At 39.4% G+C, this 15147-nt stretch overlaps 1 protein-coding gene across 1 annotated transcript in view; it reads right to left on the minus strand.

The window, feature by feature from the left end:
- The window catches only part of sntb1 (syntrophin, basic 1), a 34547-nt gene that overhangs the window by 9888 nt on the left and 9512 nt on the right, over positions 1–15147 (minus strand). Inside the window, exons 2-6 of the mRNA XM_063879906.1 lie at positions 11170–11413; positions 3889–4006; positions 3670–3759; positions 2179–2315; positions 1225–1421 (exon numbers count right to left, since the gene is read on the minus strand). Of these exons, the coding sequence (XP_063735976.1) occupies positions 1225–1421; positions 2179–2315; positions 3670–3759; positions 3889–4006; positions 11170–11413 (786 nt within the window). The remainder of the gene's footprint in view (positions 1–1224; positions 1422–2178; positions 2316–3669; positions 3760–3888; positions 4007–11169; positions 11414–15147) is intronic.

Below are 15147 nucleotides of genomic sequence, written 5' to 3' on the forward strand. Positions count from 1 at the left end.
TCGATTTATGGAAAACCCTGCTACCTCACAGCCACAGCCACAGAGGACCCATTCACTTTATCTGTCAGTGGCAAATGCAAGTGCAGCATATAGCAACAACATTCATGCTAATTATTAAGGCTCATTAATGCTAATGTTATATTTGCTCACCTAAGTGGCCAAAAAAACAATGGGCGCATTGGCTTTAATGTATCCAAGCTGATTAGATTCCTGCATAATTTGTAGTGAGGGCAGAAAATTGCATCGGTAAGAGGACACAAATTACCAATAAGAATGAAAAAGGAAATGTCAAATGTTAATTAAAAATAGAATCTTACTCCTATGAAGCTGTTATCCAAAACAAGTGTAATCACCAGGGCGGTGCACCACAGGTTTGCAGGCCAGGGCCCTTCACCTCATCTGTTGACTCACAGTGCATCAATACTAATCGCGTTGTTTCAGTCTAGACAGCGTTTTGTCATGGGATTAACAAAAACATGTCCTTTAAACTTTCACGTCCTCTCACATACTACCATGACAAAGAAAATGTGATTATTTTCAAACATATTGGGGATTTTCATTTCGAATTGAGCCCTCCAGGCATGAATGAAGCCTTGCTATGCCAATCACAGCGTAACATTTTCACCTGGATAAGTGGGTGAAGACACACTTCCAGAAAGTTTTAACAAAAGTTTGGTGATGTGTAAATAACACTGAAAACCAGGATGTAGTGATGAGGTTGTGTATGATTTTCTGCTGAACACACGCTATTCTATATAAGTGTAGTCTGATGTCAAACGTGATTTGGCACAGTGTTATCACAGAATACGAGAGGAGGGGGACCCAGGGGACAAGTTCAGTTCCCAGGACATTTTGCATGAGAGGGAGGGAGAGGGAGTGAGAGAGAGCGGGGGAAAGGGTGTATTCTGTTGGAATTCCCTGGACGGCAGGAACAAAATGCCAAATAGCCCCCCATCACACGCACACGCACACAAATAGCATTCCTATCTATAAATAGCAAATGCTCTGTCCCTCGACATCGTTCATATGGCTGTCAATGTAATATCACAAACCTCCTATCTCAGCGTATACGTAAGTGGGCATAAGTGTATTTTTTCTACATTGTGCCTCTACACGTCTGAGGATGCATCAGACATTACAGAGCATTGACCTGGGTTACTCACTCCAAACTGCACTCAATCCACAGGTACAAGTTTTATGGCATCTTAGTTCAGTACCACTCACTTGTCGTGACTTCTCTGATCATCTCAGCTGAGGCGTGACATCCGTTGACTATTTGTCTGGTCCACAGGGACAGATCCTTGGTGGTCTCGGCCCGGAACAAGTGAGTCTCGATACCAAGTCGAGTGCCAGTCCGAGTGGCAAAGAACAACTCTGTGCCAGAGTGCGGCGACCCCCGGTCAGGGCCAGAGTGGACCAAACTGGAGAAACACATACATAGCAAACATTTCATTGCAAAGCTTCAAAAGTACTTGTGATCAAAGCTGTTACCAAGAAGCAGGCGCGAATACATGTTTGCTTATCTTGGTGGAATTGGCTTATAACCAATCTGCAACACTGCCATATTTTCAGTACCCTTAAAGCACCACTGTGGCTAAGCCTTAGAACGCATCTAGCATGGCAGGGTACTGTTGTGAAAAATCTCAAAATGCATTACCTTTACTTTGATACATACAAAAATCCCAGCTGTGCAACACTTCACCTGTCAGTGATGAGGCAAGAGCCTGAAATCTTTACTCTTGAGGGTATATTATACCGAAATCAGTGAATGGAGAGATTTTAGATAGAGCCTAAAGGTCTACATTGATACAGCAACTCGGTGATGCTGCTCATTATAAACAAATCCAAATTTGACGAATGATAGAAGCTGAAGTTCAAAGTTTTCTTTTGATCCATCCAAGAGTCGTGGTAAAGTAAATAAAAAATGTTAAAAGTTGGTATTATTGCGGTTGTCATGCTCACGTGATCACAATGCTAACTTGCTAGTATTAAGCACATGATGTTTACCTTTACAATATTCAAATAAGCAGCACAAAATATTATAGCTTTAATAAGGTTAGTATTGTGGCAAAATGTTTGCCATTGTATTTTTAGATTGATATCCAATTTAGTATTGATTTCTTGAATTTGTTATGGTGCACATATTGGTGATATCTGTACCCAAGGTAGTTGACCTACCGTGTTGCTAACAGTGGATACGTGTGTGCAGGGCTCTGCCAGGCCTCCTTGCCTCGCGGTAAACTCTCATACAGCAGCAGGTCTTTCTCTGTCACCACCACCAGCACCGGCTTCCAGCACTGCTTCTCGCTCTCCGTCTGCAGCAAAAACACATAAACACTGAGACAGGAAAGTCTGTAACCGTCTACCAATATTCTATAACCACTTATCCAGTAAAGAGCCGTGGTTAGACCGCTGTATTCAGATGTAACACATTTACATGAACATAAAGCAATTTAAAACTTGTCTCTACAATAATTTGTCAAATTGCCAGCCCTGAAGTAATAACTTTGAATGATTAGTGAGTGTATTCAGCAGCAGCCCAAAATGGTCTATTTTTTAAATATACTTTTTTCATAGGGTTGAGGGATATTTGAGGAGATTTAAAAAGATAATTTAATTTATTCAAGACTACAAGGTTCCTTATTTTGAATTTGATTTGAATAAAGCATAACCTCTACTAATTTGAGTGGCAGGATTTTATATTTATATGCACATCATTTTACATTTGTCTTCCAAAAGCAGGTATTTCATCAGTAATATCACTGGTTGTTTACAAGTGAGCTGGCAGCTGCAGGTACACATTATATATATTTTCTTTGCTGTGTCCCCTTGCCCACCTATCCCTCTCTTTCCCCTTATAACATAGATTGCTAATCTCTTAACTTTAACACACACACACACACACACACACACACACACACACACACACACACACACACACACACACACACACACACACACACACACACACACACACACACACACACACACACACACACACACACACACACACACACACACACACACACACACACACACAGCTCCATAACTATTCTCATTATAAGCGCTTATCCGCAGCCCAGCCATGGAATCCTAAGCTGCTCTTTCAAGTGCTACCTCAGCCAATCATATAACAGGATTTAAAGGGTCAAGGGTGAACTTTTTAACATAATAAGAATATGTTGCTAAGTGACAGAATTGTACTGCCTTTAAAGGATCAAATATTGGCAAATTCATGAAGACTAAATTAGACAGGTATGTAAGTGTGTGTGCGCACAGGTGTGTGTATCTTTATATGAAAGACAGAATAAAACTGTACCTGTGCACATGCTTGTATGAATTTCAAAGATGTGGGCATTTGTTAGATAGACAATAGATGTTTTCATCATATCATGTTTGAGGACACAAAAAAACAATCCAAAAATTTGGTCTGACTTTTAAACAGCCCTGACGATTTTCAAATCAACACATCTAAGATGTAAAACTCAAACTAGTCACTCCAAAAATAAGAGCACACACACACACACACACACACACACACACACACACACACACACACACACACACACACACACACACACACACACACACACACACACACACACACACACACACACACACACACACACACACACACAAACACACACAAACACACACAAACACTCCTACCTTCCCTGCCAGCCATCCCAGGTGTCGTATCTCTTTGCTGCCAGCCACCCCGGTCCTGGCTGTGTTCTGGATGACCTCTGCCAGCACTCGCTGTGGTGAGATGATCATTCAGGATGCATTAGATTCAGAACAGCACTGGTGAGCCCAATTATGGCCAATTAAAATATCTAATTCTTATGGTGAGAATTACCTTTACAATCAATGAAATCAGACACAGACCTGTGACAGAGTGGAGGTGACGGAGTGCATAGCAGAGAACCAGGACAGGGCCGATGGTTGGTCCGGGCAGCGCAGCACCACAGTGTGCCTGGCATCAGGGGAATGCAGCTCCAGTTGTCTGGAAGGGGAGAAAAGAAAAGTTAAAACACCCTTAACCTCGGTGTTATCTTACCACAGATTCTAAGACTTTTATGCATCAATGAATAAATTTATACATTTTTAAAAATCCGTTGCGAGCCTTATCAGGCAGACCCAATTGGACTCAATTTAATCTCAACCCATAGTTATAGAAACCAAATGTAATCCTTTTGGGTCTCAGTTTCAACAGATGGTCGTTTTTCTTATCCACATGAAAGTGGGCAACGAATGAGAACAATAAAAATGAAGTGCATTACATTTTATTCAAATCAATTCAAAACACAAAACAGGCATTGCTTATGCATCCTCTGTGGCCATATGACACAGTGCTGTCTCAAAATTTCCATAGCTAATCTTCTTAAATCATATGGGAGTATTTCTGGCCTTGAGAGAAATGCATCTGTAGGATGGTTCCCAATCTCTTGAATGGCTCTTTCACTCTGTTGTCAATGATTATACATTTTAAAAGGGTGCATGTTTCAGCCTTTATGTTCGCTTTGGATGGTAACATCAATACAATTATTGCTCAGGAGTTAAGGAAGAATGCAAATAATATCACAGTTACAATTGAGAAGCACAGTAGCGCTTCAAAGGCAAGTGCTGGGTTGAAGCAATGGGCGACGCAGAATGCTTCAAGTAATTTTCAAAGCCGGGAACATGAATCTACAAACTGACGCCTGACACTTTTCATTGCGTAACGTGATGCAAATCCAAGGTGAGCTGTCTTTACATCTTTTCCCAGCCCTCTAATGGAGCAGTGAAGCGTTCACCAATGATATGTTTTTGTTTCACTATTTAAGGTGTTCTTCTCTTTCTACACCTGTCTTTAAAATCTAAGAAATTCTTGCCATTGGCCCGTGCCTCACCATTCGCTGTATTGAAATGTGTTGCTAGTAGTTTGTACATAGCATTAGAGAACTAGACCTGACAAATAACTGTTAGGTGTTCGGCTCATGCTGTGATTTGCTCGTGAGTTCACAGTCTAGCATCTCTGTCCAGGTGCAGCCCAGTGGTTTAAAATAGAAACTACTCCAAAACCAGGGTGGTTTCAACTCTGCAAACATGCTGTCTAAGCAGCTTGTCTTATTCACACAGTACACTCTGGGGACCTGGAAAAGCCCCGGTGAATGTGATGAATCTGCTCTTCCATCAAACTCTCGGAGGTGGGACAGACTGCCTAGTTCAGCTCCAGGTGTTTCTCTGGGGTTAAAAATAGAAATGTAGCTTATAAAAGGAAGGTTGATTAAGAACAGGCTAGAGAGCGAGAGAGAGCCAACAGGGAGGTAGGGGGGAGACTCCTGGGCCAGATGTGGGTTTCATAGAGTAGAGGAAGTTCTTTAAGGACGATGTTTGTTTTAGCAACAAGTTGACTCCCCTGAGTTATTCCAGACCTAGCGAAAGCTTTATCTGCCATGGTTTGAATGTAGAGGAGCTTTTGGGATGAATTTACCATCTGTTGGGTGAATGACACAATGCTTTAACACAGGGAATAACTGGGAGAAGAGCCCATAGACCCGTAGATGGTCTATCATATAGGTCCTGCCTGAAAAAAGATCAACGTCTCCCTTGATCAAAGGGTAATTGTTCTCACAGGATTAGCATGATATATGTAGCAAATATGTATTCAGCTTGGTAGGTCACTTCCGGCATACAGATGTGATTCATGCAGTAATTTTATTTTAATTATTCATTGATGAACATTTAACAGTTCCATAAAATAAAAAATGTAATGGCGAAATATCCAATTTAAAGCAGTTACACAAATTATAATACTCTTGAAATACTGAACATACAAAATATAAGCTTATTTGAATCAAGATCATAACTGCGTCACAGAGGACCCTAATAACAAAAAAAAACAAGGTTTGAATTCACAATAAATCCAGTTAACATTTCTTTGGCTAAATAATAATTAAAAAAGAATTGTTGAAGCACAAATACAGTAGTGTTCATGCAGAGATGTTTTTAGGTTTTGGCAAATTGTATTTCACATTTAAAGTCCTTAGTCTCTCTCAGATCACAATGTAAGCATTTGACTGCTTTCACAGTTCTGACACGGGGTTATTAGAGTGTGAAGTTCCAGTAAAGGAAACAATCCTATGTGGCTAGTTATTTTAGTGGTTTGAGGATTGGGGAGCATTGTCCTGGGACATTTAGCCATAACTTGAGTGAGTCTTTCCACTTCAATGCTTTTGTTGAACGCAGTTCTTCGGCCCAACTGCTGACTCAGAATTGAGGTATGTATGTTTGAATAGGTCACTTGTTGAATTGTCTGCATAGTTTTTCTTCAAAGATCTTTTGCTTAGTCTTAAAACCTATTATTATTTTGCCACAGCTGAGCTATAAAATGCCAATTCAGCATGAAAATAATCAGATGAGATGTCAAGATATGTCGTAAATGGGAAGGGCAGTTTGACCTCCTCTTCAGTTGATACAGTATGAGATGACAAACAGGATCTTAGCTTTGAAGCAATAATGCTGGAGACGACTTAAGAGATCAGTAGTACCAGGAAAATATGTATAGGCTAATTTTCCTGCACTGGTATACAACCAACCTGGCTGAGAATAAGAAAAGGTGTACATTTACATCCCTTTAAGGTTAAACAAAGGTAATGTCCAACAGTGGGGAACTGAGCTGTTTCTGCCAGGATTCATCCTTTTACAAAGCCACACATGCTTTCCTTTTCCCCTATCTTTGCTCATCCTTTTCTGTTGTTTCTAAATGTCTGTCCTTTCCTCCCCAAACCCTCCACTCTTTATATTGTCCCCCGATTCCACACCTTCAAATAAAGTTTTAATCCACACTCTAAAAGATAGGAATATATCATCCACGTCCAAGGAAGTTACTTTATTTGCCTATGAAGTGTAAATGTTACAGTAAGGTAGGGCAAATGTCTTCAGAGTATTACAAACCCCAAAAAAAGAAGAATCAATCAAGTCTTCATTTATCTTTGTCCTCCGTACTGTTTCACTTTTATTTTCCTTGTCTTTTATCATCTCGTCTCATCACTGTACGTGCTCTGCCTTCCATCATATATTTGTTTTCTGCCTGTCCTTTCAAGCTTACACAAAGTTTAAACAACAAGCTGAAATGAGAAGAGCAACCCTCAAGAGTAGTCTAGCATAATAAAATAAGCAAGACTTAACATAAAGCCCCATAAACCTATTTTAGCTTGAATCCCAAAATAAGAAAAACAAAGAATAAGTTTAGTTTAACCCGACAATCTATATCTGACATACATTATCTATGAACCTCATGATACTTAAAATCTTCCTACTTTTAACTTTAATTATGAATACGAGTTTCAAGGATTACTCATCACAGGCCAGGTTGAAATGAGGCTTTCTCCAATCTAAACATTCACAAAATATTTACGGTTCAGTCAAAGTGGAATTTGCCGTTGCTATGAAAAACAAGGAAGGAGCTTCATAAAAAAAACATGCTGGTCAAGGTAAATCTGGCCAGCTTTATCAAACCACTAAAACACTGTGTTATCTGTGAACAGTAAAAAACACTAAAAGAGTTATTGACCCCAGTTCTGTGTATAACTGGCTGACCAATAAAGTCACAGTTATGGCCAACAAAGTGAATATTCAACCCAAGAGTGCTTGTGAAAGGTCTAATACTTAAACCAAGCTCTGTGCAATGGAGCTGAATGCTTACCAAACAGTCTCTGGGCATTTTTAAATGTAGGATTGCATTTCATTTTTGTAATGGAAAATCAGTTTATCATTTATTTATCTAATGCCTACCAGACACCAGAATACTTTGAAAACTCCAGCCCTCTCAAAACCAAAGACAATCTGCAATATTTCACAAAGATTCATTCACATTTGCACAACAAAGAAAACGTGTGATACTAAACAAGTTTGTACGTATCTGAACTTCAAGACAAGAAAAAGACTTACCAAAGACAGCTTTGGCTGGATAAAATCTTACCATATTATTATTATTATTATTATTATTACTATAAAAATGGATATCCGTCTGCTGCAGCGAAATTATTTTAAAAGTAATTTGTGGTAAAACCTGCATACAAGTGGTCAATCACAGCATTAAGTCCGACTGCTGGATTTCCTCTCCATTGAATGCTCTGTTTAATAGGTAAATACTGTAAATAAACTACACCTCTCAAATGTAACTCACAAGTAAGTGCATTTTGCTGTATTTTTTCATATATGGGGCGAAGCCTGCGAGCTAGTTCAGGCAGTCAACTCGAGCACCAATGATACATTCACACATAACATCCCTCGCCACTCTTGCAACCAACCAAACATAGTCTCCTAAATCTGTTGCTCTATTTAAGCTGTCAGATCTGCCTACATCTTTTTCAAGTTTTCAAGGTTTATTGGTCATATGCACAGCATATACAACGTATATGTTGGCAATGAAAATCTTATATCCCATGCTCCTCCAACAACTCAACATACATGGTGCAAATAAGATAAATAAAATAGTGCAAAAAGAGAGAAGAATATTTACAATGACAACAATAAAGATTTAAGGATGTAAAATATATACACATGTGGAATACATTGAAATGATTTAAATACACTGTACAGTAATTGAAATACTGTACACTGTTCAATGAGGAGGTATGGACAGATGCATATATTACGTATAACAGATGTATATGGCAGATATGTATAATATATAGATATGTGTACTATAAACAGATATGTATGGCAGATGTGTATAATATATATATTGCCTCGCTAATGCTGCTGCTGCTACTGCTGCTTCCACGGTGCTAATGCGTTCACCTCGCTGCATCCAAGTCGCCTGCCCCACCACCATCCCAGCTTCCACCTGTAGGCTCGGGGGGTAGTTATCTAATCATCACTCAATGTTCTATGTAAATATGTGGAGTGACAAGGCCACAGCCTAGGCGCCAAACTCAAACCATATACACTGCTTCTAATAAACATATTAATGAAACACGAATTGTCTGACTGAAATATACTTTATGCTAAGCTAGGCTCATCACCTCCCAGCTGTAGTTAAAAGCAGATTTTTATTATCTAATTGTCAACAACAAATGTATTAGATTAGATGAAACTGTTGCTTTAAAAACATTGCAAAATATTATTCCTGAAAAGTGATTTACACAGTGCAGCATTTGTCACAGTTTCCAGCCTAAATTTCAAATCTGAATAATCATGATGCTCATACTGCAACAGGCAATGTACAGAGAACGGCTCATGGACACAATCTCTGTCACTCACTCTACGAACACTGAACACATTTCAAGCAAGAAATGGTGACACATGCATTTCCCTCAGTTGAGAATAATCTACATATTTTTATTTGTTTTTTATTTTGAGGGAAATTTAAGTTTTATGATACTGGAGAGCCAGCCGGCAGAGAACAATCTGCTTTGTCCATCTATTCTGATCTTCTTTTTAGTTTTGTTTACAAGTATTTTTTCATAAACTGATTGTTTATGTGCGTAAGCATTTACATTTACAGATGCAGTGTTGAGCTGTCTAACAACGTCTACACAGAATAGTGACTTTGAAGTCACTATTCACTATTAAGACTCCACTTTGATGTCGTCTGTGGCTTTGAAGTTTAGTGAGGTTCAAATATTTCATACTTCTAAAATCATACATATGCAGAGGGAGACACACATTGATGGAATGACAGAGCAATACAAATACACTGAGAACTGCAAAGAAAGAAACAGGAAACAAATCAAGACAGTAATGACAAGAGGATGGAGATGCTGTAGAAGGAGATAATTGATTGCAGAGAAGCTGGGAACACAGAAGATAGATCATGGAAGAACAAAAAGGGAGACGACAAAAGGGGCAGAAAAACACAAACAAGTAAGAAAGAGTTATAAAACAGAGACAATGTTGAGAGAAACTGGAAGGGAAACAACATTTAGAGAGAGACATCAGGGACAGAAAGCACACATTCACAGAGTGTGACACCAAAACTGTTTAAACAGTAAATCTCTCTCTGCCCCCATGCTGTTTGATTGGGCCATTGTCATATTACAAACCAATTAACTTGACAACACCTCCTTACAGACCACCCCCCGCTAACCGAGAATAATCAGAGTGCCACTTCAAAGGTCTGTCTAAAAACTGAAGAAGGAAAGCGCTGAAGACACAGGGGAAGACTTTCCTATTGTCTGTCAATCACACTGTTGAGTCAAGGAGCAGAGGAGAATTGGTTAACCTTTGGTTCATTCACTGAATCATATTCTGGTTGTTTCAAAGTTGAACTTTAAAGCAAGTGACATTATTGACGCAAAGAGATAGTTGAGGCAATCAGCTTGGATTTGCCCCAACACACACACATGACATGTCACATGACTTCTGTCACTGCAGCCTAATTAATTGAAGTGTACATGACATGGAACTAAACTGCAATTTATATTTGGTGATTACACTTTTTACTAAAAACGTGGTTGTTTCCAATGAAATGTCCACACAGAGACAGTGAGAACATATCTTCTGTTTATTGATTTTTATATGAAATAAAACATTGATAAGGATATCTCCTGGTATGATTTATCATTTTGGCTTTAGCCAGGTTAATGTTACAACAGTAACACTACTATGCTTGTTCTGCCACTTTGTTGAACTGTAAGCTACAGTATATTATTATTTTGCCTTTAAGCAAAAGCTCTCTAGCAGGCAGTGATAGTCTTGGGTTTCTATTGGAAGAGGAAGACCCAGAATTAGCAGACATAATTTCACTGTAAAGCAAGCAATGCTTAAAGGGAATCTAAACGCAGATGTGTCATTATTCTAAAGCTATTGTGTTCAATCAACAAACTTCATAATAATAACATAAAGCAAAAATGTTTTCTATTAGTCTTTTAAAAAGCATGGCCAGCAATATTCTGTTTCTTTTTTAAAAATAATCAGCAACAAGTTGTGTATGTCCCCCTACTTAGCAACAAATTTGAATTGTGCTTGTATCTTGCACCCCAAGCCCATTTGTGCCTCTGAAGATGTAAATCTTTAAAAAAGATTACACCAACACACGACGGAACTATGTGAGTAATGTGAGTAAATTGATGTGTGTGTGTGTGTGTGTGTGTGTGTGTGTGTGTGTGTGTGTGTGTGTGTGTGTGTGTGTGTGTGTGTGTGTGTGTGTGTGTGTGTGTCTGTGTGTGCATCACCTACCTGTTCTCTGGGTCTGGCGTGGTCATGGCTCGGGTTACACAACACATCCTGAGTGGTATGCACCTCCTGTCGCCCAGCGGGGACAGCGAGGGCTGGGTAGGAGAGCTCGAGGGGTCAAAGGGGGAGCAGGAAGTGAGGGGATGGCTGCCCGGACGAGGAGACTCAGGAGGGGGGGTTTCCCAGCCAATCTCTGACACAGGGGAGCCCTTTTTGACATACGGTGTGGCCTCGCGCATGTACTTCACTGGGCAGAAAAGGAAGAAAGACATTTCCAGTATACAGTCAGACATTGTGAATAAGGTTGAATTGGGGTACTGTGGGGTATTAATTTTCATCACATAAATTGGCAAAAATATTGACACAGATTACTTACATACTCATTTCACAGGATGCTGTAAACCTTTTTTTTTTATATATATATACAGTGGGGCAAAAAAGTATTTAGTCAGCCACCAATTGTGCAAGTTCTCCCATTTAAAAAGATGAGAGAGGCCTGTAATTTTTATCATAGGTATACCTCAACTATGAGAGACAGAATGAGAAAAAAAATCCAGAAAATCACATTGTCTGGTTTTTAATGAATTAATTGGTAAATTCCTCGGTAAAATAAGTATTTGGTCACCTACAAACAAGCAAGATTTCTGGCTCTCACAGACCTGTAACTTCTTCTTTAAGAGGCTCCTCTGTCCTCCACTCGTTACCTGTATTAATGGCACCTTTTTGAACTCGCTATCAGTATAAAAGACACCTGTCCACAACCTCAAACAGTCATACTCCAAACTCCACTATGGCCAAGACCAAAGAGCTGTCAAAGGAGACCAGAGACAAAATTGTAGACCTGCTCCAGGCTGGGAAAACTGAATCTGCAATAGGTAAGCAGCTTGGTGTGAAGAAATCAACTGTGGGAGCAATTATTAGAAAATGGAAGACATACAAAGACCACTACTAATCTCCCTCCATCTGGGGCTCCACGCAAGATCTCACCCCGTGGGGTCAAAATGATCACAAGAACGGTGAGCAAAAATCCCAGAATCACACGGGGGGACCTAGTGAATGACCTGCAGAGAGCTGGGACCAAAGTAACAGAGGCTACCATCAGTAATACACTACGCCGCCAGGGACTTAAATCCTGCAGTTCCAGACGTGTCCCCCTGCTTAAGCCAGTACATGTCCAGGCCCGTCTGAAGTTTGTTAGAGGGCATTTGGATGATCCAGAAGAGGATTGGGAGAATGTCATATGGTCAGATGAAACCAAAATAGAACTTTTTGGTAAAAACTCAACTCGTCGTGTTTGGAGGAGAAAGAATGCAGAGTTGCATCCAAAGAACAACATACCTACTGTGAAGCATGGGGGTGGAAACATCATGCTTTGGGGCTGTTTTTCTGCAAAGGGACCAGGACGATTGATCCGTGTAAAGGAAAGAATGAATGGGGCCATGTATCGTGAGATTTTGAGTGAAAACCTCCTTCCATCAGCAAGGGCACTGAAGATGAAGCGTGGCTGGGTCTTTCAGCATGACAATGATCCCAAACACACCGCCAGGGCAACGAAGGAGTGGCTTCGTAAGAAGCATTTCAAGGTCCTGGAGTGGCCTAGCCAGTCTCCAGATCTCAACCCCATAGAAAATCTTTGGAGGGAGTTGAAAGTCCGTGTTGCCCAGCGACAGCCCCAAAACATCACTGCTTTAGAGGAGATCTGCATGGAGGAATGGGCCAAAATACCAGCAACAGTGTGTGGAAACCTTGTGAAGACTTACAGAAAACGTTTGACCTCTGTCATTGCCAACAAAGGGTATACAACAAAGTATTGAGATGAACTTTTGTTATTGACCAAATACTTATTTTCCACAATCATTTGAAAATAAATTCTTTAAAAATCCTACAATGTGATTTTCTGGATTTCTTTTTCTCATTCTGTCTCTCATTGTTGAGGTATACCTATGATAAAAATTACAGGCCTCTCTCATCTTTTTAAATGGGAGAACTTGCACAATTGGTGGCTGACTAAATACTTTTTTGCCCCACTGTATATATATATATATATATAAATGCTCAACTGCTCTATTTGAATTTGGTTGTTTATTTAAATCTAGAGTAGAATATCCCGCATGTTTGACTGTAAAAGCCATTTTTTAATGCGGCAACATACAAACTGCTGTTAAAAGGCTCACTCTTTTGAAGAGAGTTTGTATCTGTCAAAAGGGAGGATGTGAGGATGTTTATGTAAACAACAGAAAGAGAAACTGTTTAATTATGGTACCTCAGAGGCATTTGGCAGGTATTGAAGACTGTCATGGGGCAGAGTTCTCTCAGCGATAGCTCAGTGCATAAATTATGCTTGAACTAAAGATTTGTAAGCATAGCATGGAAATGCCTGGAAAAATGTTGGTATGATTTCATTTTAGACTATGAGATCTTTTATAGCTGTATTAGGATTGCATGAAAGGGTAGTCCACAAGCTACATTTAAAAAAAAAGTTCTGAACATGTAGTTATTCTGTCATTTAAAAGTATGCAAATATAATGATACATTTTTGTTGGACGAACAGCAAGCACTTGATCAAATGATTACCTTCCTATGACTGTACAACAGCAAATGTCAAAATGTGTATAGTCAAAGCAGACTGAGCTTAAGTTAATTTCTTAATATACACACCTCGTCTCTGCTGCTACAAGCAGGCAGCAATAAAAAAAGTTATCATCTCATAAATACTGAGCCTACTAACCCCCACATCCTCCTAAATGTCCTGATAAAACTATCACAGCTGATGCCAAATACCTCAGAAAGTCTATTTTGTCAGCAAAACAGAAAAGATTTACTTTTAAATGTCAAACTCGATGACTGGGGTCTTGAATTGAAATTCCTCGTGTTTTTAGGAATATCAGGGTAGAAGAAAAGAGAAGAAGACAGGACACATGTTTCAGTGTAAGACAGAAATAGACACACAGAGATAAAGTGGGCGCTCGGTATGCTTTCTGTGTCCCAAATGTTCTGGATCCTTGGTATGCCCTGGATGTTTAATTGGCATATCCTACAGTACTAGCCGCGTGTAATTGGCATATGGCTGGTGGCGTTTGTAATCCAGAAAGTGAACTATTCTTGGAAGAAGCACTATAGACCCCGGTGAGACTGTGTAACAAGCCTGAATGCCAACCTGCTGACGAGAGATGACAGGCTGACACAAAACACAGCGGAGTGATGTGGTGATGTGAGAGTGTCCTAGATGGACCTTTAAAGAAGATTTGATCCAATTGCAGCATAGAATAACCCTAACAGTCTAATCAGATTAAAGGGCGGAAAATCCATTTGTTAAAATGCATGATAACAAGGTGCTATTCGAGTGAATTCAATGGACTGAAAAGATTAATTCTTCTGCAGTTGGATGATAAAAACCTTGTCTGGCGATGTTTCTTAGGAGCCATGCATCTATGTTACTCAAGTAACACAAAAGCACATTCAGGATTTAATATAGAAAAGAAGCAAATGCCCAAAAGAAAAAGGCAAGAAGGGTAACAAAGCTTTCAAATTTGAGATATATTTATCTAAGTACAAAGATGACATGCACACTGTCTGCCTCTTCATCTGTGCTGCAGAGCATGATGAAACTGCAAAGGAACAGCAAATACATTAAATCCCCAAAATGTCTGTCTGTGCCAGTGATAATCCAGCACTTCTGATGGACTTTGGAAATGATCTGACAAACAAAAAAGTTCAGCAAGTAAGCATATTTTTAGACTCCTTATGAAATCACTATTTAATTGTAAGATAGCAGCCAACAGAAAGAAACAACAAGGTCAGTGAACAACAATGTGCTTCTTAAAATATTAGATGTGTTGTATAAAAGTGAATGAAACAATACAAACAGTGGCTGTTGGGATGTTTGGGATTAAATATGTAAACTGGCAGCTGAAGACATCACCTATCACCCTTGACAATAAACCCTTTTTCATATTTTAAATGCTTAAGGAATCAATTAAT

This window comes from Eleginops maclovinus, chromosome 3, assembly GCF_036324505.1.
Source record: "Eleginops maclovinus isolate JMC-PN-2008 ecotype Puerto Natales chromosome 3, JC_Emac_rtc_rv5, whole genome shotgun sequence".
In the NCBI taxonomy this organism is placed as follows: Eukaryota; Metazoa; Chordata; class Actinopteri; order Perciformes; family Eleginopidae; genus Eleginops; species Eleginops maclovinus.